This window comes from Limulus polyphemus, unplaced genomic scaffold, assembly GCF_000517525.1.
Source record: "Limulus polyphemus unplaced genomic scaffold, Limulus_polyphemus-2.1.2 Scaffold98, whole genome shotgun sequence".
In the NCBI taxonomy this organism is placed as follows: Eukaryota; Metazoa; Arthropoda; class Merostomata; order Xiphosura; family Limulidae; genus Limulus; species Limulus polyphemus.
This window is the reverse complement of record NW_013665708.1, coordinates 1,024,299-1,043,515: the sequence shown is the minus strand read 5'-3', so window position 1 is coordinate 1,043,515 and position 19,217 is coordinate 1,024,299. Positions and strand designations below refer to the sequence as shown.

Below are 19,217 nucleotides of genomic sequence, written 5' to 3'. Positions count from 1 at the left end.
TTGGTTTTGCACATCATTATAATGTCCTTTAAAAAAATAAACGTTACAAGGTAAAGCAATTCTAATGTTTGATTTATACGTAGGCCATGTAAAATTGTATAATTGTTATTCTTTGCAGGGGAATATTTGGTGTAATTATATTGCTAATATGTCTCATCTGTTACTGTTGCAATAAGAAAATTTACGATGACGATTTTGAGACATCACACTGTGGACTTACGAGGAGTTCGAACGTACAAGGACATCGGCATGTATGTGTACTTTGTCACGTTACACTGGCAAACCTGCTGTTTGTAAAATCTAAGGTTACCTTTTGTATCTTAGGAAATATTTTCTTTAGGTAAAATTTTTAAGTTTTTTTATTTAGTTTTCACTTGTATAAAAAGTATAATATACCTGTATCAAAACATTCATTATACTAAAGTATGCAGGATTATTTTTTTCTAAAACAGAAATTATTATTCAAATCATAAATAAAATGTTTTTAACTGTGTACCAGTTTAACGTTGAATATTATTGATGATTTTAAGTTTATACACAAGTGCCAAAATACTATAATTAGAAATTATTATTGTTAGTTGATGGCCTATGCTTGAAAATAATACTATTAATCAGTTGTTAAAAATGGCGCATTTAACGTCAGTGAAATCGGGATAGATTGACGGGCCGCCAAAGTAATGAAATTTTTTTTTATAAATTTCCATACCTATACCTGATCAGTACGGACGGGCCCTCTAAGAAAATTGCACAGAGTAGTTTGAAGTGCTGAAACGTTTCTAGTTGTTAACCCTGAAAACCTCGATTGGTTACCAGTAGGACCAGATATTACATCATGATGAGAAATTTGATGGTTTTCCCTATTACAATTCTTAGTGTAAAGAACTTGCCATCACTTACTTTCTATGTAAAATACATAGGAAATTCCAACAGTAATTAGTGGGATTAACTGTAATAATACTGACAATTGTTACGTATTACAATTTCAGATAGGAAAAAAACTTGACGAAATTGGCGGTACCATTTGGGATGGAGCTGGTGGAGAAGTAACATAATTGATTACATCAGTCAAATGTCAGTTCATAATATAATCAAGGCAGTCGTAAACGTAATTACAGTACTTACGACTTTAGATGCAGAATAATAACCAAAACAAGTTCCTGAGCCTAGAAGGCGATGTAGATTTTAACACACATACACGCTTTTTGTTCGTTTATATTGCTTACAAAGCACTTCTTTAGTATTGTTACGACAGCGGAGGTCACGTGTCACTAGTAACACGCCACGCGCTTCTAGAACGTTCATGAAGCGTCGGGAGACTACTAAATATGTGGTAGTCTTGTATATATAAGACCGGCCAAGAAGCGACGGGAACAATGTGTAATTGAACTGCGGACAGAGTATTGTTGAGTCGAGCACGTGAGACGTTCGTTGTGAATTATGGCGTTTGTTATAGCGCGACTGTTGAAATTAAGTGTATCGCAAAGTTGTATTCAGAAAGAATAAACCGGTTTTATTTAAGAAGGGACTTGTATCGGTAAAGTTTCTTCGGAAAGAATTTTTATGGAAAATTAACTAACGACTAGAGACGTAACAGTATGTTATCTCGTGAAAAATATCGATTTAAATGCTATTAAGACAGCTGTGAAAAGTCGGTGATATATCTACATCAATATAGATTTGAATATTAACTTCATAAGTTTTATTATCAAATATAAAATTTAAAGATTAAACATATGGTGTAATGAAATAATGTACAGATGCTCTATGAAATAGAAAATACCTATGTATAATAAAACATGTTCCTCTCAAACAGATCGTGACAATAAGTGGTGCACCACAAGAACCTGTGACACCATCACCTCCCCCACCTTATGACGATGCTATCAAGAAAGGAACACGTTTTCAGTTTGATCAGAGTCCCCCATCTTACGAAGTTGCACTATCTTGGCAGAATTTTCCAGGTGTTCACAACTTTGGACTTGAAGAATCTTCAATCTTACACAGACCACAATATCAAATATTGCCAACATTAATGCCCTCGTGATAAACGCTGGTTGTGAAGAAGGCTGTAAACACTTGCTTAGTGGCAATTACAATTGACACTATTTAATAATGATGCATCAGATCCACAATTTTTAGAAGGATCTGGGTGAGGGAATGACAGGGTAGCTTGATTTTCAGCAATCCTCGTTTACCAAATGTGGAGACATGATAAAAATAACTAAGTGCTTGACAAAAAAGTTGGTTTTCAATTGCTATAAATTGTTTAACAATTTTTGTAGAATTAGAAAGCAGTGACTTTTATAAGTATCATACTTGATGCCTAATAAAGGCCAACCTATTTTTAAAGTCTGACACCCATATGACAAAGCACATTAATTTGGATTTAAGTTTTTGTAAGTTATTCAAATGTTCTCTTTATGTACCATTTACAGATTATTTTAATTTGTAAGTGTTCTCACACTTCTTTATTGTCTGTTCTTTACAAGTGTAGTGCTAGCTTGTATTTACTTTTTTTAGTTATTTTTTATGTCTCTGATTTAAAAGCATCTAGTCATCCATTAAATTAGTCATTCTGTCCAGGTACAAAAGTTTAAAAGATTATTTGTAACTTCATTTGGTATTTTTTTAAGGAAAAAAAAACTCAATCTGAGGCCATTAGCTACATCTTGTTGAGAGTCACATGTATAATTTAACATTGAAAAGCCTATACCATAAGTAACCTTTATACCAGTGCTCAAACATGGTAGTGTTTTGATTCTACAATACTGATAACTCAGTGTTTACATTCTGCAATACATACAACTTGGCATTTTCATTCCAATGTTCTAGCACTATACTTTTTCAATTCCATATACTTTTCATTTTATTATGTTAATCATTCTGAGGTCTTGCAACCTCAGTTGGCTTTACATCCTGGTATTTTCACCTTGTTATAATATGAATATGCAACTCCATGAACTTGACATTGGTTTATGACTGAGATGTTTCCAACTGAAGACAGGACAAAATAGCCATATGTGTGACTAAAAGTTGGTTTTCATTTACTTTAAATTGTATAAATAAAATTTGAATAATTGGAAAGCATTGACTTTTTAATGTGTATTATTGATGCATATATTTTTAAGATCTATATAACAGACTTAAAACAAATCGAAGTGTTTTCAAACATGAAAGATATTTAGTTTGATGTGTCAATCATAAATTTGATAATTTTTGAGAACTTGTAGAAAGTATTGTGTTGTTTTTATGGGAACCTAAAACTGTTTTAGTATTTTTGTCTGTGGGCTTTAAACTTGTTAAAATATATATTGTAGAAAATTAAATTATAATTGTGAATGCTGTATTTTTTTATTAAAATAAGTTTTCTAATTTCATTATCTCAAGCTGTAAACATCATTTATAAATACACACAAAGGAAGTATTTTACAGCCCTAATTTTTCAAGATTCAAGAAAACCCTGTTAACAGAAATTTACTATTTGTTACACTGGTTTTAAACAAAATATTCTGGTTTGGTTTGGCCATGCTACTAGAAAACTACATCAGAACCCCCTTCATCCCTTAATCTGTTAGAAGTGTTCTTGTTGAATTCAACAAAACCTTGTAGCTTTAGATGCAACAGAGTAATAATATTTTAAATCCACAATATAAGACTGTTCTAGTTTTGCATAATTTTTTTTATGTTTGGAAAAACTGACTCTCTAATTTAGTTTGTAATCTAATGATATATTTAACGTAAGATTAACTTAAGTGGCTCTCTTAATTAAAAAAAAAAAAAATGACTCGTAGGATGTTTGCATGTCAGCTACAGAGAAAAGAAAGCCTGTGCTGAAATATTCTATGGTTGGTGATGTTGGTCTAAAGAAATAGTTAAAAATGTTGTTTCCAATATGATTTTATATTATAGGGCTTATTTTTCCCAATAAGGAAAACTAAGAGTAGTATTTCATGCTCCTTTTTATGTGACAATGTAAAGACTTCATCACAATTTACACAAAAAGCTTAACTACTCAAATGTAGAATTGTATATGCTAGTATGGACTTTTGCTTCACACTAAATCTCAAATGACACTTTACAACTAACCATCATCACATGACCCAATATTTCATGCTAGTTAAAACATTTTAAGTTATCATTGAAAAATAGAATGCTAGAAGCCATGAACACACTGCCATAATAAATAGATTAAAAACTGTGTAAAAACAGGCTGTAACAAGATGAGTTTAATGCACATGTATAAGGATTATATTTGTAAAAGAGCCAAAAAAAAACTAGCCAAATGAATGGAAGTTTTAGTATTGCCTTACATTTTCTTATAGTTGCTGGAAAACTGTAAATCATCAAGCAACAGAAGAAAATGCTAAAAACGTAGTTTAAATGTGTAACAAGGTGTATGCACACACACACAGCCTACCAATAAATAAATAGATACTCACCCCAGAAATAATGTCATTTTATTAAATAAACATGAAACAAAGGGTGCAAGATTATCATCTGTGGCATAAATAAGTTTATATATGTTTTTTACAGGATTGCTTTCCACTCCTGGCTAAGAACTTTTATCAGAGTGTCCCTATATGTTGGAGGGAACCAATAAGGACATACTACACATGCTTGATAGGGATCATATCTAGTGGCCTGGCTACATGAGAACAGTTAAAACACCTTCAAGCATTTGTTATACGAGACTCAGGATGATAGAACAGGCACCACTACTTGCATGAAATACTGTCTTGTCTGGTCATAAGTGTATACAAGTAGGACATGTTTGAGAATTTCCATACTCCAAACAATAGTGACTGTCTTTTCATTTAACCAGTAGCTGTCTATAAGACACCTTACACTGTAAAAACATTACCGTAGTATTTTGTTGTGGCTTTCAGAAATTCCATGATAGTTCTTGAGATATTGCTCATCAATTCCAGCTGCACTGACTATCTAAGAATTGTGTGAATGTCGATTTGCTGGAAAACATTACAATGCCTTAAATGTTGTCAGCATATGATATTTCTTGCAGTGAGGAGTGGTTTTCAGTTAACTACTCTAACATTGTAGCCCATACTATGAAGGCAAATTCAGGTGCTATTGGAGCATACTTGTACCTGCCCTGCAACAGTAGCAGCCATTTCATGTGGATCATTCTCTTCACTTCTTCAAAAAACCTCTTCAGTTGGTTTGGGGCACGTGGGTTCAGAAACTATTGTTTTCAGATGTGAATGGAATTGTATTGTCACCCTATGTACTATAAAGAATGGTACTGGAAGTAACCTAGTAATTTCCCACTGACTTTGACCACCCTTCCATCATCCAACTCTGTGACCTTATGAAAAATATGGTCAATTCCCTAGATTCTTTGCTTTTATATTGTGGTCTTTACTGAAATACATCTGTAGTTATACTTTGGAGTTATTTGCAGGTGATGTCACATAGATGATTGATTTGAATTCTCACATATGTCTGTTTACTTATTGTTAAGCTGTGTCTACACAAACACACACTGAGTGAATTAATAAAAAATATTATCCTATAATAATAATAATAATACATTAAAAATAGTGTCCTCATTCAGGGGTAAAAGATCTGAAAGTTTTTTAAAAACAAATGCTATAATTCAAGAGTTAAACCTTTCATTTAGAAAGAACAACATGTAAAAATAATAGACACTGGATTTAAACGGCTACAGCTTATCCCCATTTGTAAGTGAAAGACTTGTAAAAATAATAAAGACACTAGCTTTAAGAAGCTCAATCCTGTCATTCTACTTGTACATGTGGAAGTTGTAAGTATGACTGCTACAGTTAAAGAGCCATACCTCATTCTCACTGCTATTGCTAGTTAGGTGTTAACTGTCAATTGCAACTAAAATTAGTACAAACTATATTTCATAGTGTTTTATTCCTTTTTTTTTTTCTGCACTCGTTTGTCAGTGTTCCAACAATGGCATGTAACATGCAAAAGCCTGTAGTTAAAAAGCTATTATACCTTACTGCAAACCTAAACACTGCCAGGAAGATAAGATCTGATTAAAATTATTATGAGTTTTACTATACCAACTATTTATGTAATTGGTAAAAGACACGAGGCATGAAGACAATGCTTAAAAATGATATACCATCCCTTTGTGGAAAGCAAACTAAGAAACTTCTGTGAGTCTAAATGAACATAGATGTAAAGATGGACATTTTGGATTTTGTCCTTCACACATATCACATGAAAGGAAGATAAGCCAGAATCAAAACTGATTGAGAAGGGGTCAATTTCTGACCAATGTTCTGTATGTTTATAAACCAAAAATGAATGAAACTCGAAGAAGCATCCAAAACTACCACTTTGATCTTTCTTGATGCTAGGTTGGACATAAGTACCAAAGTGAAAGGATCCTCAAGAAAGTATGTTTAGTACATGAGCACAAACTTGCTGTAGAAACTCGACAATTAAGACCATTTACAATAACCCTCATTGTTTAACACCAAACAAACACAAAAAGACTGCATAAGAGGATCTCAAAACATTTCCAATGAAATAATCTTTTCACAACCTTGTTCATTTAATATATAAATTCCAAAACAGATTAAATATTATCAAAAACTAAAGATTGAAAAAAAAAAGGTTGGTGTATAACACCTGACAGAAAGAAGGCTTGTGACAAATTTGTAGAGAAAAGTGAGCACTGTGCCAGAACATTTTTTTTTAACCTTGAAGGATATGGTTTGGTCTTGTGGTAGAGCTCTGGATCTTGGAGTCAGTGAGCTGAATTTTAATGTTTGTGATACTCAAAATATTACCAGTTGTGGATGCATAATAAGGATGACAGTCAATTATTTAGTGTGAGTGGTAAAGTGATGCTAAAGTGTCAGTAGTCCAAAATTAGGTATGGTAACAGACAGCCTTAGTAGTTTTGCCATAATTACAAACTACAACTTTGAAATTTCTATATAAAGAATTGAGATAATCCATGTTTGTGACTACTGTAGAATATACTAAAGACTTGAAGTTGCTTTTTCCTGAGATTTAGAGTGGTTTTTTTGTTTTCACAGAATACTTTATATGAAGCTTTTTTATTGTAAGATTTGCAAAAGTAAATGTTTGTTGAAGATAAAATGTATTATATATTTCATTAACCAAATGCCACCAATATGTATGAAATAATAACATACTACAACTGAAACAGACCATCACGTTAAGACAAATTTTAATTCATATTTGACTATATATATATATATATATATAACATTCTAACGAAAATTTAGATTTTTGCAATTTACTTTCTTGTATAATAACAATATTGCAATTTACCTCTATTTGATATATATGTGTATAATTTACCTTTTGTTGTGCCTAAACTTTCTATTTGTATAACTTACAATTGTCTAACACATTTTCCAAAATTTGTCATCAGTTATAACTAAATAATGAAAAGCATATACTATTCATAAGTAACAAAACTAAGGGATTTCTCAATCAGCAAGAACAGTGCACTGTATATATATATGAAAAAACTATTAGATTCATCGTAATTTAATCACAGCTTAATTTTGGTATTTAATGAAAAAAATTATAGTTTGTAACCTAAAAACTTTGAATTAGCTTAAAACAATAAAAACATCTGATATAATGTAAAAAACTGAAAGTGATAAAAAGTGGTGGAATATTATGATGCAGTTCGCAACTCCCGATTTCCTAAAGGTAATGGTGGGCGATAGTTTTCTACAATACAGCCATTCAGTTCACCTCCAGGAGGTTTCTGGCCTTCACAATAAGACTGAAGTTTACGGAATGCTTCCAGCTAAGTAAAAAAAAAAGTTTATAGTAAAAACTATTTTCTTTAAAACGGTTATTTTAAATGTGGTATTCTTAAGCAGAATCAGTTAACAACAAGTAAGTTTAAAAGCATAACAATAGGAAGTACAGTGATAGAACAAGTTCTGCAGAATAGAAAAATCAAATAAACCAAGGACAAATGTGTTGAAGGAAAAGCAAAAACAATCTTTACTAAGGCTTAACAACAAAGTACATAAGCATTGTACCTGTTCAGCTACTAGAAAATTAATATCACAATGGTCATATTGTACTTCTGTTTATATAGCAGAAATGTAGGAAACAGTTGTTGGAGCTTTAATAACTTCACCAAAGACAAAAGAAATCTGTGTGGTCAAACCATGTCAAAATGACTCAGTTTAATCATCTATAAATTACAGCTACAGGGAAGTGTAGGCATGTAAGAACAACTTGTCATTGACTGAGCTAATGCAAATAAAAGTTGGCCAAGCTCTATTTACGAAAATGTATTTGAAAAATAGATGAAATATAATAATAGTTCTGGGGTTAGATAAGATGTTCATAAATTAAGTCCATAATAGATTTCAATTAGAATTGATACATATTTCACGTTATTTAAAAGGACCCAAAACAATGCACTAGTAAAAAGTTACATAAAAAAAAGGATAATTTTAAGGAGTATACAAATTACTGGGTAGTGTAATTATCCAACATTGTGCAATTTATCAAATAAGAAAACCCACTGCCAACAGTAGACTACTAGTACAACATGTCAAAATTGAACAAAATATATAGAGTTGTACTTCAATTCACTATTTATCTAACCACATATTGAATATTTCATCACTAAGATATGCTCTTTCTAAAATTTCCTTTAAAACTTAATATTCACCTCCACAGTGTTGATATTTTCAGTGCTAAATCACCTTAAAAGGTTTTAATTAGTCACTTCTGTTTATGTACTTGTTAACAGCAGGACAACTTTATAACATGCCTCCTTCAAAAGCTTTATCTAGTAAACCATGTTTCTGCACTTATAAAACAGAAATTTCAGAACTAAAAAAAAATTTTGAATTTGTACACAAAATTTTAGAAAATTATGCAGCAGACCTATCTGAAATAAAATAAAATATGTTTTTATTAACATAAACTGATGTAAATAATATTCTAAAAATTGGCTTTAAAAATCATTTTGATGGTACAGCATTACATGAAAATTATTAACATCTATAAAAGTCACTCTTAGTAATCCTTACACCTATACATATAACTGTTTTTTTGTGTATTTCTTTTTCTCCTTCATCTTTATATTCTTATGCAATGGATGGACTGAAATCCATATTAACAACGAATATCATTCTGCTAGTAGAAAGTGTCAAAATTCAACAAGATATACAAAGTTGTGATAATTCAAGCTGCCATGGTCTAAAACTAAGAAATTCATATTAACAACGAATATCATTCTGCTAGTAGAAAGTGTCAAAATTCAACAAGATATACAAAGTTGTGATAATTCAAGCTGCCATGGTCTAAAACTAAGAAATTCATATTAACAACGAATATCATTCTGCTAGTAGAAAGTGTCAAAATTCAACAAGATATACAAAGTTGTGATAATTCAAGCTGCCATGGTCTAAAACTAAGAAATTCATATTAGAAAATTTATTTATAAATATCCTTGTAAACAACATTTCCACCCAGAACATAGCTACATAGAGCTGATTATGACAAAATAAATTGGCTAAGTGCAACCCTCACAAAGAAATTTTTTCCCCAAATTATATTATTGTAAAATACTGATGAACTAGAGACTGAATGTAAAGTTTACACTGTGTATGTATCATCTACAAGTTTAGTGACATTCAAGATAAAACTGAAACTTGCTTTTTAATATCCTTTTATGGAGAGGTAATAAACTGTTTTTCCATATTTGATATTTGTTTTCAGATATTTTTACAAAGCTAATTAATTCTTAAGGACTATCTGAGCTATTCATCCCCAATTTTGAACTGATAAACTAGAGGGAGGGTAGCTAGTCAACAACATCCACTGCCAACTCTTGTGATACTGGTGTCTGACCAAATAGTAGGATTTGTCTTTCACCCTTATAACAGACCCAAAGATCCATATTCCAACACACTATCCACACAGTTGATGTAATGAAAGAATGAATGCTTTTGTGCTACATTTAACCTACTCACTGCAATAGGCATATGCAGGGTACTTTCTACCTAACCTTTGTTTTGATATCACAATAATAATATTTTTCTAATGTACTTTTAAAAAGAATAATATAGTTATGAAATACTTTGAGACATTACAGAAATTTATACCTGATACCAGATTTAAAAAAAACAACTAATTATATGTATATAATTTATCTATTTTTATACTACAAGTGTCTTATGGCCACAAGTTAAGCAACTGTAAAGTAATTATATAATTTATTTTAAGTCAGTATCATGAGTACCTTACAACTGCAAGCTAAATGAGTGTATCATGGATATCAAAACACCATACACACACTTGCTAATGCTAAGTAACAGTTATTCTTTCTTCTGCTAGCTGATCACAACCTTTCCTCAAGTGCTATCTTGGACCAATTAAATAATGAAGCAATAAAATATAGTTTATGTAACCACAAAAATGTTAAAGACTAGTACACAAAAAGTATTCCAATTTCTATAGTTTACTCCTAGGTTTAGAAAATATTATGTTAAGCATATTTTTTCTTATATTCAAGTAACCTTAAAAGAAAATACAAAACTTATATCACAGTTCCTGGTATAGAAGTTCCTATCTGATCAAGAATCTTTAAGAGAAATATAATGAATAATAAACAATTATTATGATTCTGTCACATTCCTCTAGCATGCATTTGGTTTAATTAGTACTAATTTAAATACAAATTTAAAAGAAACATGAGAAAGTTATTTTTTCTCCAAGTACAGCTCTCACCTGATCTTCCGATACCTGCACAGAGTTCTTAAACACAATCCAGGTGACACTTTCGTAACATGGTGGAGTTGTTAGTGATCCTGGATATGTCCAGTAGGCTTTGTTATCTACAAATAAACATAAAGAAATAGAACTTTTACTCATAAAGGTAAAAATAAAACCTAGAAAATATACATGGTTTTTTGTAAAAACACAACCAATGTTCTTACAGTACTTATGATAAAACAACTTTTAAAAGACTTTTAGACAAACATCCTGTATATGAAATATAAACACATATTACATCAACTTACATCTACACTTGGCCAAATCATGGGCACTAAACAAGACTTAAGAATTATGAAAATGCAAGTGTTCTTATATTACATGTTTTCATTTAAATATTGTTCAACCAACAGTGAGACTGTAAGTTCTTCAATATAAGGATAATTTCCACTTGCAATGTTTTTCAACAGAAAATATTTAAACAAGTAAACATAAAATTGAAAACAACAGTACTCAGTGAAGTTGGTGGTGAGACAAAAGATTATTTTAAAAAAAAGGGCTAACTGGTAATTATTTGCACATTGAATGATTAGATAAAACTCTCTTTGTAGCAAATGATCAGAATGAAGAACTACAAAATCAAATATCTCAAACTGTTGTTTGAATAAATTAGGATAATGAAGTGTGAAAAAATCCATCAGAATGATACAATAGTCTGTGTAGTCTAAGTTGGTCTCGTAACTTGACACAATAAAAGTACTACCTTTAATTTACCTTACTGAATATAGTAAAATTTTGTAAAGACAATTAAGCAAAGTAAATATTACCTTACTTTACACTAATAAACTAATCACTAAATACTAGCTGTAGTTAATAACGTAGTTATAAAAATGTATTACATATCTTGCATAACTCATTAAAGCTAACATACCCAAAAAAAGTGCTCCACATTTGTCATTTAATTAGGGTTATAATGTACTTAGTGCTGCAGTTCTGCTGGTAAAACTTAGAAAGCATTACATTACAGTTCAGAAGAAAAATTACCAGCTTTCTGAATTCAAACTGTAACTTTTAAAAATAAAATACTTTTTAGTACAGAGTGGTCATCAGGTGTGAGATAGCTTTATTAATCCAGACACTTGTGGTCTAGATACACCAGTTTCCATCCATGTTTTTTTTGAAATAGTTGAAATAAAATTAGAATATTTGAAAAGAATATATAACACAGAAGATTTAAACATAAACAGGGTACAGACATATTTATTAACACTTAATATATGAAATAGTTAATTTTGTCATTGTTACAGTTAATATAAGTGAATATTAACTAGTAGAGAAAAAAATAACTAGCAACTATTTGCTAATACTGTCAGTAGCTGAGATCAAGGTCAGAGTTAAATGTTTTACTTTTATACAGCTGAAAACGTAAAGAAATGGTTAAAGTGACTTAAAGAAATAGAAATTTGCAGACAATGTTTTGAGCAAACAGCATCTATCAAGTCTCAAAGAAGGTAATTTGGCTGTAACTCTGACCACACACACACACTTCTCTCGTTTCCTTACAACTAGTTTAACCCTTTCTTACTATTGTGAAATGATATCATGTTGTGGTTTTACTTTTATACATGTATACATGAAATATAACTTAGAAAAGTGAGACGCCTCTATTTTTGTTTCTATTTTACATGTACCTTACCATAGCAAAATGCTACATTAACTAAACAGATATCTGGCAAAGATAAAAATGCCTGAAGAAAAACTTAACATGGGAAAATGATAAACTGTTGGATAAATCTTACTAGGGATAAGTGTTGCAGGATCAAATCTTCTGGGAAGAGGAAGTTTATCGTCTTTATATCTCACACTGGGCATGAGATCGGAAAGTTTTCTCAATTCAGGATGTTCATCTCCTACCTACAGACATGATAAATATGTTTTTACCTATTAAAATCAAGGTAGAGAGTCTCTATTATTTATGATGTAAAGAACCTTTCACCCTGTGTTTGTATAGATGTATTGTTACTTTACGATCAATTATAAAGAAGGACTGTCACATATCAATACCACCACCACTGTTAAAGTTAACTTTTTATGTGATCTACAAATTATAGCAAAGTACTTTTATCCAAAAACAAAAGTGTGAAAATCATCACTAGTTATAACAGCAATCAGAAAACTTACAAATACCTGCAAAACAGGTGGGCCCTAACTGACATGTACAAACATTTCTATTTCAAATTTGCCTCTGAGGACATGTACCAACCTGCTCAATACAGCTAGCCTCCTCTAGACTTGTAGTATAATTTCTTGTATTATATTATTTGTTATTATTTTGCTGTGAGTACAAAGAAGTGCTTGATATTTTGATGCACAATGAGATAAAAAGAAACTCAACTTTATTTCCTAATTTTCATAAAGTCAATCATTTTTAAGCTACGAGACAGGATTAATCATTAGTAACTTGGAATAATGAGTTAAAAGGTGATGTGAGATAGGTTTGGGAAATTCTTAAAACTTCTTTTAATTCAAGATAGACTGTTTCTAAGAAATGGAAAAGGATAACTGGAAATAAAAGAGAAAATTAAGAAGCTTAAAGTGACAGACAGGATGGCAAATTTACACAACTAAAAAAAAATATGGATTTGGTTCAACAAAATTAGAAAATGAAAAAGGATTATGAGAACAGCTGGTTGATATGCTAAAATAACAGCAAAGATTTTTTTGTCTAAGGTAAGCAAATGATAAAATGGGGATTCAGCCCTTAAAGGATGTTGATAGTAAAGTTTTAGTTGAAGACTAAGAGATGGCTAATCTTTAAAATAAACTCTTCTGTTCTTACAAGAAGATGTTACAAATATTACTGATCTTTAAGAATTCTATGAAAAAAATATTGTAATTGACTTTTGATGGCAAACAGAAAGATTGAAAATAGATAAAGCTTGTACCTGGATCAGATAAGGTTTTCCACAGGGTTTTAAAGGAGGTTAAAGATCAAATATGCAATCCTCACTCTCTCTTTTTTTCTTTATGGATTCATGAGTTGTTGATCTTACTCTATTATTAAAAGGAATGATAAGAGTTTCTCTAGAATTTATAGATAATGTCTTAATTCTGTATCGGAAATATTTATAAATTCTGAAAAAAAAAAGCTCTACAAATAATGGTTCAAAAACTAGGAGTGCAGCATAACTCTCTGGCTTAAAGTATAAGGAAGCTGTGCATTTGCTGATGGTGTTAGATCATGATTGTATTACTTTTCAGCACACCCCATCCTTAAAGGATAAGGGTTTAGATAAGGTCTCCTATGATGATTCTATGGATGGCATAGAAATGAGAAATGAAGACTAAGAGTTTATTTTGTTAAAGATTACAAGATTATTAGGGGGCCTCTGATTTATTTATGCTCTGTTCTGAAAACAATAGGACCAAAGGACACAAGTTTAATAGTTGGGAAAAAAGAGGCTTGGCTTCAGTTAAGGCATTTTTATTTGTTTAAAAAGGAGATTGAATTATGGAATAAGATTTCATCTACTTCTATAAAGGCCAGCGATTTACTTGATGATTTCCTGAAAAATAAAGCAAAGTTCTAAATTTTACTTTTCTCAAGGTGGGTGTGAAAAAGATAGCCTTGAAGAATCAAATGGTTCCTTTTTATCCATGTGTTATAATATTATGATTAGTCTTCTGTGGTCATGTAGTAATGTCATTAGTTTACTTACCTGTAGAAATATACCCAATACTGCTAGTCCGTCCTCTTCAGATGCTGCCTTTTCAAAACTTTCATACTTTTCAGAATTCCAATGAACTAGATGGATCTGAAAAATTCATATAAAAAAAAGTAAACTGAATGAATTAATAAAAAAAATATTCGTTAACTTGTTTTTTATTCACTTTCATCTCAATATATATATAATGGAGATCTATATTTAAAGCATCAGTTGAAGAAATTAATCATAAAAATTATTATTATAAGTTGACGAATGAAAATAATAGTTATATATTAAACTATACCAGCTTTGGTAGAATCATCTGTGGTAATTCTTAAAATTGTGAAAACAAAACATCCTTCTTTCTTTGCAATTAAGTCATCATGAAAATCATGTATAATACATACTGTCTTGTTACCTATCTACTCAAACATACTTTACTGAAAAATGTGTACTGATAAAAAATTGGGTGAAAGGCTGTTCTCAGGATGATTCATCTCTCCTGTGTGCATGATTTTAATAGCATATATACAATTTCTAGTAACTAAAGTAAAAGGGTTAAAGTTAATCTTAATAGTTTTTACCTCTGCATATGCACATACAATATATTTTGTTCTAACCAATAATCCAATAACTTTTCTGTTTAAATTAATACAAATCTGATCAACAGGGTTCATTCTTTAACTCAATGAATTCTGGTATTACTAATGCAAAGTTTGACATTAGTAAGAAATATTAGTATTAAAATTGTCTTAGCACACTTATATAATGTTTCAAAGCCATAACTGAACTTAGCAACATCTTTTGAGATAGAGTATTTTAAAAGATTACTAGTATAACAAGCAGCTAAGACTAACCTTAGCAGGAATATTTATTCTGCCAGTTTGTTCCGATCTCACTTATACTAGTAGAGAATCACAAGTTAAAACTAATTTCACTCCGGATTAACATTTCACCAGTTACTATATTTTCAGATCTTGGTAGATTTATTACAGAATCACTAACCATGACTAGTCTCAGTACTGCATTTTCAGATCTTACTATTATTAGTAAAGAATCAGTAACAAAGTCTAACCTCAGTAGGAAACATCCATTCTACCACTGTATATTCTGATTTTAGTAGTGTAATAGTGAGTTTACCCTACAGCTCATTTGGTAAAGTGCTTACCTGGCATATGACAGGTCTCTGGGTCAAATCCAAGGTGAGAAGATATACTACAATAAAATAAAATCCCCACATTGTCTACTAAACAGTGGCCATATTCCACAACCTTATATTAAGCACAATAACAGGTCTTCTTTCAGAATGGGAAAGGATGAAATAGTTAGAGTTGTTAAAAGATGACTTACTTGGATGACTGCTAGTAGGTTAATGTTAACCCTTTAGTTAACTTTTTTAAATTGCTTGCCTGGTATATGACAGGTCTTGGGTTCAAACCTGAACCAAGGAATAGGTATCATGAAAAATAAATTACTGCACTGTTACTAGTATAAAAACCATTAAATAAGACTAATTTCAGCAGTGAAAATATCTTCAGCCACTGTATGTTCAGCTCTTGTTACTACTATTGGACAATCAGTAACTAAGATTAAACATAGCAGGAAAAATTCCTTCAGCTATCACATCTTCATATTTTATTAGCACAATTACAGAATCAGCAACTAAGACTAACCTCAGCAGGGAACATCTCTTCTGCTGCTGTATGTTTAGATTTTACTAGCAAAGGTATAGAATCAGTAACTACAATTAATCTCAGCATGGAACATACCTTTATTCTACTGTATGTTCAGATTTTACTATTAAAAGTATAGAATCAGTAACTAGGACTAACCTCAGCAGGGAACATCTCTTCTGCTACTGTATGTTCAGAGCCAGTTTCACTGTTTTTTCCCCAGTGGCAGTGGAACTGGATCAACTGATATTTATTTGAAAGTGGCCCTCCATCTAAGTCTGTTTATAAATTAGAGAATATTGAAAAAATATTAGAAAGGAATGAGAAACACTGAAACATCAAATGAAGAAAGTAAATAAATTTGAACCTTTTCTACATTATACATAAATTTTACTTCACTCTTGTACACTTACTAACTGTTTATAACTACCTGAATTCTATGCATTCAATACCAAATGTGTTTACTAGTGCTATAACTGTTTGCTAGCACATGTTGATCTAACAGTCTCAATTCTGTGAATTTATTGATATATTCCTTTAACAATTTAACTGATGCTGTGCAGAAGACCAAATTTAAATAAATAATATCAGCTTCCATGTTTTTCCTTATTAAAACTTGAAATGGCACTAACTGAAACTGTGTTAGAAAATAAAATATAAAACAATGTCTTAGTGAGTTAACCATATTTCTGAACTTTTTTATTTCTTAATGATTCTGTGGGTTACATGTAACTAATAATAACATGAAAAAATTTACTTAAAGTCTAGTTTATAAAAAAACACAAAGTTACTGCATCATCTCTTACCATAGCAGTATAAACACTTACTAGGTGACGCACTGCTGACTTGGACTTTCCATCCATGTCCAGTATTTAACAATGTTGTACATTTTACTGAGCTATAGTCCCATTTTAGAGGGTTATCATTTAGTGTTGGGTCCACTATTGCCACAGAGGGATCAAGATTGATAGGTGATTGTCTGCTACCAGCAGCAGCAGGAAACTTGTCAGACCATGTGGCTGGTCCTGTAGGAAAACTAAAAAGTAATATCCACCAAAACTGACATCATCAGCATGTAAAGTTATATAAGTAATTTCAAAATGACTTAAATAGTTAATTGAGGAATTTGTATGTGCATAGTTGTATATAAATACTTACATATATCAAAAATAATAAATTTGAAATCATCCAAGTAAAATGAAAAATATATATTGAAAACAACCTGAGCATTATTCAAAGTGTTTTAATGAAATATTAGTAACTAGTTTTGTGACACATCTCTCTTCTGTGAATTTTAGTTCTTGATTCAGGAATATCAGGTGAAGAGCAAAGAAAAACTACAAATATAAAATATTATAGAGGGGAAATTAGTGGAATTTGCTAACTGTTTCGTCGTTGAGCTCATTAATCAGCTACATTCAACTATTCTTTGATAGATTGTTTCAGCAAAGTATTTATGATGAAACTTTGTAGAATGGAAGGCAACTGCCTGTTGTAACGGACGACATCTCGAAAGTTTTCCACCTTTTGTCTTCAGGCCCAACATTCAACTAATCAGTTATTCTAACATGAGACTTGGATAGTTGGAATAATCAAAAATAGTAATAACTGGAAACACTGCCCTAACTGATTAAGCTGAACAACCTTGAGTTTATCAAAAATAGTAATAAAAAGCCATAATGACTATATTTTGATTACCCGAATAGCTGGAATAATTTAAAACAGTAATATTAGTAAAAAATTAATTTCAATTAGTTGATTGTGTTTTTGTGAAATTAATCAATTTCATCATAATTTTGATTAGATTATTTTACCTGACACTTATCAATGACGAGTGGAAATGATAGGTTGAAATAGTCAGGGTAAATTATGTTTGAAAATGATGGGTTTGATTGTGAATTTCAGAAGACTTGGAAAGACACACTACATTACATTGCAAAGCTTACTTACTTAATGGTTGTACTGAGGAAGACTGTGCTAATAGAGGGTTAAAATATTAGCTGTTATTATTAATCAGAAAGTAAGACAGGCATAGGTTAGAGTTAGGATAAAAGTCACTATGGGGGAAAATGAAATTTTGAATGCTAATTTTACAAGAGTTCACAATAGCAAAAATGTTAAAATTAATGAGAGAGAGGTTCAGTTAACATTGAGGTACCATTCTATAATAGATTTGAACCAGTGGCTGCTTGCAAATAGGAATAGATTATCATTAAATAAATGCATAAAATTATCTATAGTGGGAAGTGCAAAACGACCAAGACTACAGTTGTTGTTTTTCAGGTACTAAAGTACTGGACAGTATAAAGCATGTTGACAGTTTATTTTCTACCAAGAAACATTCTATTTTTATAGTGCATGTAAGAGTGAATGATGTTGAAAGTTGTAAGTGAAAAGAGCTGTTACAAAAGTATACAGAACTCCTTCAAAGGTTTACAGATGGTTTGAGATGTGTGACTTTCTTGAGTACTCTCACAGGTCAGATATAGGAATAAATTACTTAGCAGGATAAAAACCTTAAATGAAAGATCATGAAGGATATGGTTAATGCAACATGTGGCTGTTTGAAAAAATGTTCAGATGAATGATATGCTAGAGATAGTCTCCACTTAAGCAGGTAACGTAGTAGGATGTCCGAGAAAGGTCTAAATATATTTATTCAAAATTCTGTAAACTGTCCGACAGATTATACACTAAAAGTCAGGTTCCAAAACTCATGGTGGGCAAAGCATGGAAAGCCCTTTGTGTATCTTTGTGCTTAACAATAAACAAACATACAGTTTAAACTAAAGTTGCAAAGTAGAGAGGGAAATTGTGAATAAACAGATTGATAGGATATCCATGGCAAGAGGAGTCTGAAAAAAGGAAGTTCAGAATATAGATTAAATTATAATTTTAAAGATAAGTTGTTAGATACACATAGTACAATTACAAATAAGCTTAGTTTCTAATATTTTAATGTTAGGAGTATTAGGAACAAAACAGATAACTTAAGGGCTCTATTTAATTTAATACTAGCAGAGACCGGCAAAACATTTCCGGCCAAATTAGTATCTTTATTGAAACAGTACTTCTTTAAATATAACAGTTCTAGCACAATATAACAAATTGT

The 19,217-nt window shown here is 30.9% G+C and overlaps 2 protein-coding genes across 14 annotated transcripts in view; one reads left to right on the top strand and one right to left on the bottom strand.

The window, feature by feature from the left end:
- LOC106469775 overlaps positions 1–3,377 on the top strand; it is a 61,797-nt gene extending 58,420 nt beyond the window's left edge. For all 12 annotated transcript variants that reach the window (XR_002613048.1, XR_002613060.1, XR_002613053.1 and 9 more), the window contains 2 exons: positions 119–251; positions 1,814–3,377. Coding sequence is in view for 2 of the 12 variants with exons in the window: in XM_013930288.2 (XP_013785742.1) it covers positions 119–251; positions 1,814–2,044 (364 nt within the window). In the remaining 10 variants the exon portion in view is untranslated. The remainder of the gene's footprint in view (positions 1–118; positions 252–1,813) is intronic.
- A 3,804-nt stretch (positions 3,378–7,181) lies between these two features.
- LOC106469758 (carbonic anhydrase 2-like) overlaps positions 7,182–19,217 on the bottom strand; it is a 27,088-nt gene continuing 15,052 nt past the window's right edge. For both annotated transcript variants that reach the window (XM_013930276.2, XM_013930271.2), the window contains exons 2-7: positions 16,933–17,130; positions 16,265–16,383; positions 14,445–14,540; positions 12,525–12,639; positions 10,741–10,847; positions 7,182–7,789 (exon numbers count right to left, since the gene is read on the bottom strand). In XM_013930276.2, the coding sequence (XP_013785730.1) occupies positions 7,655–7,789; positions 10,741–10,847; positions 12,525–12,639; positions 14,445–14,540; positions 16,265–16,383; positions 16,933–17,130 (770 nt within the window). In that variant the 3' untranslated portion in view covers positions 7,182–7,654. The remainder of the gene's footprint in view (positions 7,790–10,740; positions 10,848–12,524; positions 12,640–14,444; positions 14,541–16,264; positions 16,384–16,932; positions 17,131–19,217) is intronic.